Source organism: Salvia hispanica, chromosome 4 (assembly GCF_023119035.1).
Source record: "Salvia hispanica cultivar TCC Black 2014 chromosome 4, UniMelb_Shisp_WGS_1.0, whole genome shotgun sequence".
NCBI lineage: Eukaryota > Viridiplantae > Streptophyta > Magnoliopsida > Lamiales > Lamiaceae > Salvia > Salvia hispanica.
In genome coordinates, this window is record NC_062968.1 from 10,400,958 (window position 1) to 10,412,427 (window position 11,470).

At 33.1% G+C, this 11,470-nt stretch overlaps 1 protein-coding gene and 1 long non-coding RNA gene across 2 annotated transcripts; one reads left to right on the forward strand and one right to left on the reverse strand.

Moving 5' to 3' along the window:
* The first annotated feature begins 354 nt into the window (after nt 1–354).
* On the forward strand, nt 355–1,704 carry LOC125218331. Its single transcript, XR_007175940.1, has 2 exons — nt 355–669; nt 1,448–1,704. It is a non-coding gene; the product is annotated as an uncharacterized LOC125218331 (long non-coding RNA).
* An 8,848-nt stretch (nt 1,705–10,552) lies between these two features.
* LOC125220337 lies at nt 10,553–11,179 on the reverse strand. Its single transcript, XM_048122499.1, has 2 exons — nt 10,915–11,179; nt 10,553–10,624 (listed from the first exon to the last, which is right to left on the reverse strand). Exons 1-2 carry the CDS (start codon nt 11,146–11,148, stop codon nt 10,553–10,555), a joined length of 306 nt encoding a protein of 101 aa, XP_047978456.1. The 5' UTR covers nt 11,149–11,179.
* Between the last annotated feature and the right edge of the window lie 291 nt (nt 11,180–11,470).

Sequence of the window (11,470 nt, forward strand, 5' to 3'; positions counted from 1 at the left end):
TACATCTTGCAGTTTTGTATGTTATATATTGTAGTGCATCGTATAACATATTATTGTATTGTTTTATAACAATATTGGAGGGTTTGTGTTTCTCAATTCTAATTTTGATTGGTTTATGATTATGTTTGCTTTCTCAAATCTGCTTCGTGACTCAATTGCTTGTTTTTCAAACTATTTTTGAATCTGAGTGATGTCATCCGTTTAGTATAACTAAACATTGATGAATCCGAATTATCTTGCTTGCTCTATGCTTTTTGTTTGCTATCTGATTTGTGCATTTTGTGCTTAATTCTTCTTCTTTTCTGTTCCAGTTTCCTGACTGATTTGTGGATTTTGTAGTGCATTGTACCCTATCTTGCATTCATGTGTATTGTGATGTGATTTTTTTTCTATTGGATTAAGTGTTGTTGTACTCGAAGTGAATTGTTGATTTGATGATTTGTTCAATTGCTGATTTGCTTGTATTAATGTATCTGACCAAAAACATCCAATGCTTCTAGTATATGGAATTTGGGCCAATTTTATGCTTATGTGGTTGCTAGTTTCTGATCGGTTGTATTAATGTGTGATTGGTTGCTAGTTTATGCATCGGTCTAATCGGCGACCGCTAGCTGATTATCAGCGAATTCAGTTCGCCTCTACACCGCACATAGGGTTTTTGGTGACAAGGTATGTTGATCGGACTCCATCTGTTATTGATATGACCCTCTTCTCATCTGTAGTTTGGTGTTGATTGGAATTCGTTTCGAGAATGAAATTGTATTTTTTGTTAATCGAATTTTGTCAATTTTTGCTGGATTGTGCAACTACTATAGCCTTTAATGTTGTTCGTATTTAAGTATCATTCGTCCAATTTCGGTTCTGTTATGTTGATCATATTTTTGGTGATTTCTGCTATGAATTTGACGGTTGTCAAACATGATTTGCATTTGTGCCTGAGAGTGATATAAAACGTGAATGCATTTGATAGTATTGGAGATTGCAGATTACTGTATATTTGAATGCAGTGTAATGAATGCAATTGCATATTGCAGTGGATATGAGTCTATATATTTGTTAAATAGATTGCATATTGTAGTTTAATTTGTTGACATTGTTTTACCCATTGTAGTTCATCTGAGTATATTGCAGTATTTGGTTATATGGTTTGCATATTTGAAACATAGTAATTTGTTGGCAGTACATTGCCCATTGCAGTGCATCTGAGTCTATATTGCAGTATTTTGTTTTATGGTTGCATATTTGATACATTTTATTTGCATATATTTGGATTGCAATACTTAGTTATTTGGCATTTTAGCATACATGTGTATGATGTTGTGCAACAGGATATTTCATTTTTGTAAACATTTATTCTTAAGTATTTACATTAGTTGGTTGCATATTAATGTAGATAAAAATGCAATGTTAAAATAGTCTAAGATTGAAATACTCTTTTATGTAACAGTGATGGTGAAAGTAAACAAGGGAGTGAAGGCCCTGCTCTTCCGGATGCCACCAACACTATTTACATTGTCATGAATATTGCGACAAAACACTTTGAGGAGGTGAAAGAGAAGAGACTGATAGATGTTGAGAAGATGGTTGCGGACTACAAGAAATCGTGACCGATGAATGATCTTTTTTTAGCTTAAAACATTAGGTTTGGTTTCAGTGTTGGTTTTTGGTGTAAATGAATTGACTAATATTATGATTTGGTGAATACTCATACTTAAAAATTTGATGACTTTATTGTGGTGTAGACATTTTTGGTCACATAATTTGAATGCTCATTGTTGCATAGTTGTTAGCTTTCCGATAATTGTAATATGTTTGTATGCCTAAGATGGAAGGTGGTATGCAATACATTAAGTTCTGTACTGCAATATGTGTAACATTGCAATGCAATCATTAGGGAGCAATATTCATTTACAGTGAATGCAAATCTCAACACAATAGTATAAAATTACAAACAATTTGTATTGTGGTGTGCAAGCCGATAAGTAAATCAAGGAAGATTGCATACCACAAAGCTATAATAATCAATATTGTGAGAAAGAATCTGCAATCGTTTGAATAAACTACATTAGGAAGAAGTACAATAAAGTAATGTAAACTGCAAAAACTACTTTGTGACACTGCAATATTTGCAGAATAAAACTGCAATCTGTTAAGATCGAATAAAATGTTCAAGGACTTTGACACGAACTCGGTGTTCAATTATTTCCAAGTAACGACCACTTTTTTCGATTTGGTTCCACGCTCAAGTACATCAAAATATAAACTGCAACCAGATAAAATGAAAAGACATAACATTAGGCAGATCATATATAAACTGCAATTAAATGCAATTAATCATATGGTGGACTGCAATATGTACCACATAATGCAGCAATCTGGTAAAAACAGAGTATAACCATAAGAACTGAATAACAAACGAATTAGGACGAATGTAAAATACGAAGTAAATTGCTACAAATCGGAGAAGATTAAATTCATAAGTTCAATTACAGATCAAAATTCATGGAGTTCAATTCAAAATCTCGACTTGCATATTGAAAATCACGAAATCCATGGAGTAAATTTGTCCCCAAAACTATGCACACAATTACATATGAAATTCATGAAGTAAATTTGTCCCCCACAGATGGTGACCCAATTCTCCACATTGTTTACACCAATGTAATGATTCGCTGTTCAACTTTATAGCTTTCTCTCGCATGGACACGAAATGGCTTGCAGAATCACTTGCTGACCTTTGGTTGAATATCGTCGAGGCACGCTGGATCACACATGATAAAACAGAATTTGAATTAGTTCAAATACAATTCAATGCAAATAACAATTAAGTGATCTGCAATATTTAATACATAAACCTGCAATATTTACTACATAAACCCGCATCATAGTATACATACAGAAGATCATATTCAGAAAACAAAGTATTGCGTAAAATCATAGTATCACATATCAGAATACATCATAAATTCGATGAAAACTCAATCTCTAAAAACTATCAGAATCAACATGACTAAGTTTCAAAATCAAAACTACATCAGGAACAAAAAATTAACGTAATAGATTGAAGCAAATAGTATAAAATTAATAATTAATCTTGTTGTGGTGTGAAATTAGTAACGTAATAGATTGAAGCAAATAGTATGGTCTGCAATTGTTTCATTAAACTACATTGTAATACCCCATAACTTTTTAACATAAATAAATAATAATATAAATAAAGAAGCTATTATATTTTTGGGTATTTTCAAAAGTATTTTTGAAATTATTTAATTGTGAATTGATTACTTGTAAACGTTTTGAACTAATGAGTTTGATTTTCAAATGTTTTGCAGGTTGTCTGACTTGACCGAAGATGCGCCCTAGCAAACTAAACAAGGTTTTAAGTGTTTGTATTTGATTTATTGGGTGAAATTAATAGTATTAGAAACTTGATATGAAATTAGAAAAATATTAGAGCAATTGTGTGATGCCTTTTTAATTTGTGCTTATATGTGTGTGTTAACTAAATGTTAAAATAATATATGTGTGTGTATCACGTCCATATGATGAAAATAATTAAATAAAATTAGATAAAGAAATTAAATTCTATTTCCTAAACACACACACACGCTAGAATTAGGATCTAGATTCTAGAATACTCCCACACACATTTCACCCAAACACACACTAATCTCTTGAACTCTCACTTGGATCAACAGCCAAATCATCACACCTTGTCGTTAGGTTGCCATCGACGTAGCTCCCATCATTAGACCTCCCCCACACACTCGGCCGTCTCCGGCAGCTACCGTCCGTCGCCTCTCCGGCGGCGAGTTTTGCTGCAAGCAGCAAAGTTTCCCCTCTTTTCTCATGGCTTCTTCTCCACTTCTCTAACCTCCATTAATGGATTTCAAGGTTGAAGCTTTGTTTCCCCAAACTCAAGTTTCTTGCGAATTAAGGTAGAAATTGAATTCCTCCTTGGATTATCTCACTTCCTAAGTTGATGTTTGTGGATTTGAATTCAAGCTTTGTGTTTTTTAGTTGTCAATGTGTAAAAGTGAGAATTTTTATGTTTAGTCTAGAATTGGGGATTTTAGTTATGTTGATTGTTTTAGTTTTCTTTACTTGGTAGTTGGGGATGAAGTTGTATGAATTGATGGCTTGAATCAATTTTCATTTAGTTTGTAGGATTATTGAAAACCTAGATAAAGGGATGCATGATATTGATTTTGTGTTGTGGCATTTTATTTTAGAATCAAGAAAATTAACTTTGGAGCAATGTCTTTGATACCGTGGGTTTCGGGGCTTATTTGACAGACCAAAATAATTCATTTTCAGCTCATATTTTACCAGAAGTTATCCTTAGATGTCTTCTACATTGTCACCAAAATTCAGCTTAAACCAAGTTCAAATCGATTTATTATGAATTTTTCTAAAAGGACTGCCCTGTTTCTAGCAGGTTCTTGAAAAGTAATCATATATCCTAAACGAAAAGGAATTTCAAGCTCAAACTTTATCCTCATAAACCTGACTGTTATATGTTTCTTTTGCAATTGGTTTTGTTGATTTTTGACTTACGAGTCAATTGGAATGATTTTTCTAAGTTAGTGCTTTTTGCCACGTTTAGTAACTGAAAATTGTAAAAACATGATTTTGTTATTTCCTTTTTGAGTAATCTATTGGATTGAGATGATTATGAACTTGAGATATGCTTTAAATAATGATGTAGGGAGGATGTGTGATTTTTCTTGGAATTGTCTAATACCGTTTCGTATTATTTTGTGAATTATTTCAGTTGATACTTAGTAAATTCACGGAGTTCATTTACAGATCACGACTTGCAGAATGAAATTCACGAAATTCATGGATTTCAATTAACATTACGCTCCAAAACTATGCACAAAAATACACATGAAAATTGAGAATGGACTCGTCGGCCATATTAGATGAACGAGATTCTGTAAATCAAAAATTGAGTGAAATTGGAATGGATTGAGCATATTCGTATGGAATGGATTAAGCTTCATATGGAATGGGTTGAGTGAAATTGGAGATGAGATGCGCAATTGAATCGCGTAAAATTCACCTGAATTGGATGAAATCTGGAATCCAATTGGGTGAATCTGGAATGAGAAATAATGTGATTGATGAGAGTTACAAATTTACCCTGGGCAATTTTTCATGATTAAAATTAAATAAAACCTGCTGCCACATGGAAGCTTAATGATTGCCCGATTTCCAGATCTAAGGCTGAGAATGGTGGTACGGTAATAAGTGTTGTCATCTTAACACATCCCTATATATAGGAAAATGATCAATACAAAAATGCATCTCAATACAGAATCCAGACCAAATCCTAACCAAGAGATTTTTCAATCTAATGGTCAATAATTAAAGAAAAACATAGTGGGTCATTATAAAGCAGTTTTAGGTCGTATTATAAATTTTGGGTTTGAGATCATGTTAAGATCATTTTATGTCATGCTTATTATAATGACATAAAAATAAGCTTACGATGACCTAAAAATGACATATGTATGCTTGGTTCTGTATTTTTGTATTAAGAATGAGTTTTACATAGAGTTTTGATCTATGTAAAACTCATTCTTAATACAAAAATACAGAACCGAGCATACAGAGGTCATTTTTAGGTCATCGTAAGCTTATTTTTATATCATTATAATAAGGATGACATAAAATGATCTTAACATGACCTCAAACCCAAATTTTATATTATGACCTAAAACTTCTTTATAATGACCCACCGTTTTTTTCTTTAATTATTGACCATTAGATTGAAAAATCTCATGGTCAGGATTTGGTCTGAATTTTTGTATTGAGATGCATTTTATATATATATATATATATATATATATATATATATATATATATATATATATATATATATATATATATATATATAGATGTAGGTATCATATCATAACTCATATTTATGTGATAACCTAATAACCCTATCATTTTATGGGTCAAAAGTATCATTTTTACTAAAAATGATATTTATACACGATAAAATGATATTTTTTCAGCATGCATAAAATGATACTTTTATTCAATAAAATGATATTTTTCGTCCATAAAATGAGGGTTATTTGGTTATCATCATAATTATGGGTTATGATATGATCACATCCCTATATATATATATATATATATATAGGGTTGTGATCAATTGAGAACTTTTAGTCTAATTGAGAATTGAGATCCATTTTCATCCACTCATTTTTATTAAATGAGTGGTCCAGAATTTGCCACTTGAAAATATTTTTATATTAATTAATTGTGAAAGGGCAGAATTGGTAAAATATTTTGATGTTGTTGACGCAATGCAGCCCCTCTCCATGCAGCCCCTCCCTCCACTGCATCAACCAGAGCCTCCCGCTCTTCAGCTCCCACGCCTCCACCTCCTACGCCAGAATCCCTTGCAAAACCCCCACCTGCGATTCCCTCCACCGCATCACCAACGCCAGCAGCAAAACCAGTCACAATTGCCCTATCTTCTACGTCGACGAGAATCGAATCTTCTGCTGCGGATTCGACCTCTCCGATTTCTTCGATCGCGAATCGAGCTTGTTTCACGATCAGATCTCAATTACTATTAACCAATCGTTAGAGATCGAGAAATTGAATTTTAATCTGAACAATCGGAGGAGCCTCGACAGCGACGGTGGTAGGGCGGCGCGGTGGGTGGAGTTCTGGAGCGATGCGGCGGCGGATCGGCGGCGGAGGAGCTCGAATTCGAATTCGAATTCGCCGTCCTCCTCGCCGGAGAGGTGCGTCGAGGAGGCGAGATCGGAGGCGCCGGGGTGGGTGGGGGATAACGTGGCGCGGATCGGGACGGTGCTGAGGGGGGAGGGTGGGGGAATCGGAGGTGGGGGATATCCTGGAGGTCTCTGCTCCAAATCGCCATTCATCTCTGCTATTTAACAATCTGCTCCTGACCACAGCTTGAAGCAGAAGACGACGACGACGACACCTTCTGTAGGTGTGATTTTGTTACAGTACTTCAATTTTTGTTTATATCGATTCATAATAGATATTCTATTTTGGAATAGATTAATCAATTCGTTGTGTGCGCCTTTTAATTGAGCTTTTTCCTCTGCCAAATGATTGCTCTGGTGTTCCCCCTTTTTTGGCAACTTATAGTAAAAATGCAATAATGAAATTTTGACACCGGTTGGTTGTTTTTGTGTTTTGAAAGGGAGAAAATCGATGAGGTTCGTAAATTCATGAAGAAAATCATGAGAGAGAAGGAATCGACGTGTTATTTTTTAGTTATTGACATTTTAATACGAGTCGTTGACATTTGATATTCTTGCTATTGATATATAGATTATAAGTGTTAATTTTTGGTTGTTGACATTTTAATATGAGTTGTTGACATTCGATATTCTGGCTATTGATATGTGAATTATAAGTGTTACTCCCTCCGTCCCAGAGAAGATGTCACACTTGGGAAATGACACGGGATTTTAGGAGATGTTATTTTGTGTGTTAAGTGGTGAGAGAAAATATAATTTTATAATTGATGTGAGAAGGAACTTTTTCCAAAAGAGGAAATGTGACATCTTTTGTGGGACAAACTAAAAAGGAAAGTGTGACATCTTTTGTGGGACGGAGGGAGTATTTGTTAGTTGTTGACATTTTAATACGAGTTGTTGACATTCGATATTCTCGCTAATGATATATGAATTGTAAGTATTATTTGTTAGTTGTTGACATTTTAATAAGAGTTGTTGACATTCGATATTCTCGATATTGATATGTGAATAGTAAGTGTTAATTGTTAGTTGTTGACATTTTAATACGAGTTGTTGACATTCGATATTCTCGATATTGATATGTCAATAGTAAGTGCTATTTGTTAGTTGTTGACATTTTAATACGAGTTGTTGACATTCGATATTCTCGGTATGAATATGTGAATTGTAAGTGTTATTTGTTAGTTGTTGACATTTTAATACGAGTTGTTGACATTAGATATTGTCGGTATTGATATGTGAATTGTAAGTGTTATTTTTTAGTTGTTGACATTTTATTACGAGTTGTTGACATTCGATATTCTCGGTATTGATATGTGAATAGTAAGTGTTATTTGTTAGTTGTTGACATTTTGATACGAGTTGTTGACATTCGATATTCTCGGTATTGATATGTGAATAGTAAGTGTTATTTGTTAGTTGTTGACATTTTCATACGAGTTGTTGACATTCGATATTCTCGGTATTGATATGTGAATTGTAAGTGTTATTTGTTAGTTGTTGACATTTTAATACGAGTTGTTGACATTCGATATTCTCGGTATTAATATGTGAATTGTAAGTGTTATTTGTTAGTTGTTGACATTTTAATAAGTGTTATTTTATTGAATGTTGAAAATTTGAAGATTTGAAGATTTGAAGAATGTTGAAGATTTGAAGATTTGAATGTTGAAAAGATTTGAAGATTTGAATGTTGAAGATTCGAAGATTCGAAGATTTGAAGATTTGAAGAATGTTGAAGATTTGAAGATTTGAATGTTGAAGATATGAATGTTGAAGATTTGAAGATTTGAATGTTGAAGAGATTTGAAGAATGTTGAAGATTTGAATATATGAATGTTGAAGATTTGAAGATTTAAATGTTGAAGATTTGAAGATATGAATGTTGAAGATTTGAATGTTGAATATTTGAACACTTTGCAGCTAGAGTTTTAGAGAGAATTTTAGAAAATGATTTCAAACAGAATTTAATGAAAAGACGATTATACCCTCTTGTTGACATAATATAGTATTTGTTGACATTTTGTTAATCTTGTGGATTAATGGCCCATATTGCATCTCAATTCTCAATTTAGCTAAATAATCTCAACCTAACAAGACCCTAACCCTATATATATATATATATATATATATATATATATATAGGGTTTTGTTAGGATGAGATTTTTTAGCATAATTGAGAAATGAGATGCAATCTCAGCCACTAATTCACAAGATTAACTTAATGTCAACAACTATCACATTATGTCAACACGGGGTATAATTGTCTTTTCATTAAATTATATTTGAAATAATTTTCTAAAATCTTCTCTAAAATTCTAGCTGCGAAGTCTTCAAATCTTCAACATTTAAATCTTCAAATCTCTTCAACATATCAATATCGAGAATATCAAATGTCAACAACTCGTATTAAAATGTCAACAACTAACAAATAACACTTATAATTCACATATCAATACCGAGAATATCGAATGTTAACAACTCGTATTAAAATGTCAACAACTAACAAATAACACTTATAATTCACATATCAATACCGAGAATATCGAATGTTAACAACTCGTATTAAAATGTCAACAACTAACAAATAACACTTATAATTCACATATCAATACCGAGAATATCGAATGTCAACAACTCGTATTAAAATGTCAACAACTAACAAATAACACTTATAATTCACATATCAATACCGAGAATATCGAATGTCAACAACTCGTATTAAAATGTCAATAACTAACAAATAATATTTATAATTCACATATCAATATCGAGAATATCAAATGTCAACAACTCGTATTAAAATGTCAACAACTAACAAATAACACTTATAATCCACATATCAATACCGAGAATATCGAATGTCAACAACTCGTATTAAAATGTCAACAACTAGCAAATAATACTTACAATTCACATATCAATACCGAGAATATCGAATGTCAACAACTCGTATTAAAATGTCAACAACTAAAAAAACACTTACAATTCACATATCAATACCGAGAATATCGAATGTCAACAACTTATAGTTGATATTATATGTGTATAGTTGATATGAATTGTATATGTAGTTGACATGAATTGTATATGTAGTTGACATGATTGTACACATAGTTGACATGAATTGTATATGTAGTTGACATGATTGTACACATAGTTGACATTATATGTATGTAGTTGACATTATGCGTGTGTAGTTGACATGAATTATATATGTAGTTGACATTATATGTGCGTAGTTGACATTAACAAAGGAATATCACCAAACATCTAGAGTACATTATGATTAAGCTTGATTTTCCAATCTAGCTACATCCAACACAATTGATAATTAAAAAATAACAATTATTTTTATCTAATCACAATTGATTAACACCAAATTCACTTTCCAGAAACACAAAGAAGAATTTGAAGTTTTTTTGGAGATTCAACTACCTAAGTTCAAGTTTGCAGAGATAGGAACAAATCCAACCTCAAACAAGCAAATAATTGAATAAGCAAACACAATTTGATGCAATATATACTGCATTTATCACAATTAACACCAAATACACTTTCCAGAAACACAAAGCATAACAGAAATTAAGAATTGATTTATATACCAACACCACCATAAAAAAAAATCTGAAAAATCAGAAACGGACGAAGTCGATTACAGCAATCCGCTACGAAATTCTGAACTTATTTTCATATAGTAGAGAATCAGCAACTACATTATGATCACAGATCTGACCTCGCTTACGCTCGCGATTCACGCCGAAGAAACAAAATTTCTAGAGAAAAACAATAAACTAATGATTTCTCCTACGAATTGAACCTTCACTCATAGCCAAAAATAACGAGATTTCTCGAAATCCGAACAACTGCATAAAAAATTCAATCAAACAGTTGAAGTTTCTGTTTCTTCAAAACTCAGTTAAAGCCAATCAAACAGTTGAAGTTTCAAATTGAAAAGATTGAGAAAATCACAATTCGCGCTTCTAATCAAATTAGCATTTCAATCTGCCAATGCTATGCGAAAACACAAAATTAGATGAAGCAACATACTTAATTCGCTCTTCTAATCAAATTAGTTTTGAATTAGTTTTGAGGCCACCGGAAAAGATCAAGAAAATCACACAGCTCCGATTCCGGCGACAACGCTGAAAAATACCTGAGAGATCTTTGCTCTGAAACTGATAGATCGGACGTGTGCTGGAACATCCTTAGATCGGAGGTGCACCGCTTCGATTCCGACGGTGACAGAGACATCGCCTGCAGCGTGATCGATCTGACTATAGCGAAATCGAAGGAGATTCACTACAAGGTTCAGCCGCGGCGTCAGCTTGATGCGCCACGACCTCCGCCGCGTCACCCCGCCGGAATCGCCTAGCTCTACAACTCGCATCTTCTGCTTGTGACCGGCGCCGGCGATGCGCTGGTAGCCCTTGCAGCGTCAGTAGCCTCTGATTCATCGGTAGACGGTGGCGGAAACGCCTTCCATTGGCTAATTGGTTAAAGATTTGGTGAAGGCGTTGCTTTAATGGAGGAAAATTGGGGATGGAATTGAATTAGAGTGCTGGAAACCACGTTTCATTTGTTTTAAACTTAAATTACCATTCTGCCCTTTCATAATTAATTAATTTAAAATATTTTTCATGTGGCAAAATCTGAGCCACTCATTTAATAAAAATGAAAGGCTGATATTGCATCTCATTTCTCAATTAACT

Bases quoted from the DNA above. Each gene is read 5' to 3' on its own strand.
- LOC125220337 (XM_048122499.1), bottom strand. From the start codon at position 11,148: ATGCGAGTTGTAGAGCTAGGCGATTCCGGCGGGGTGACGCGGCGGAGG. The intron at 10,625-10,914 runs GTATTTTTCAGC...TTTTTTATGCAG, and splicing joins TCAGAGCAAAGATCTCTCAG to TTGTTCGGATTTCGAGAAAT.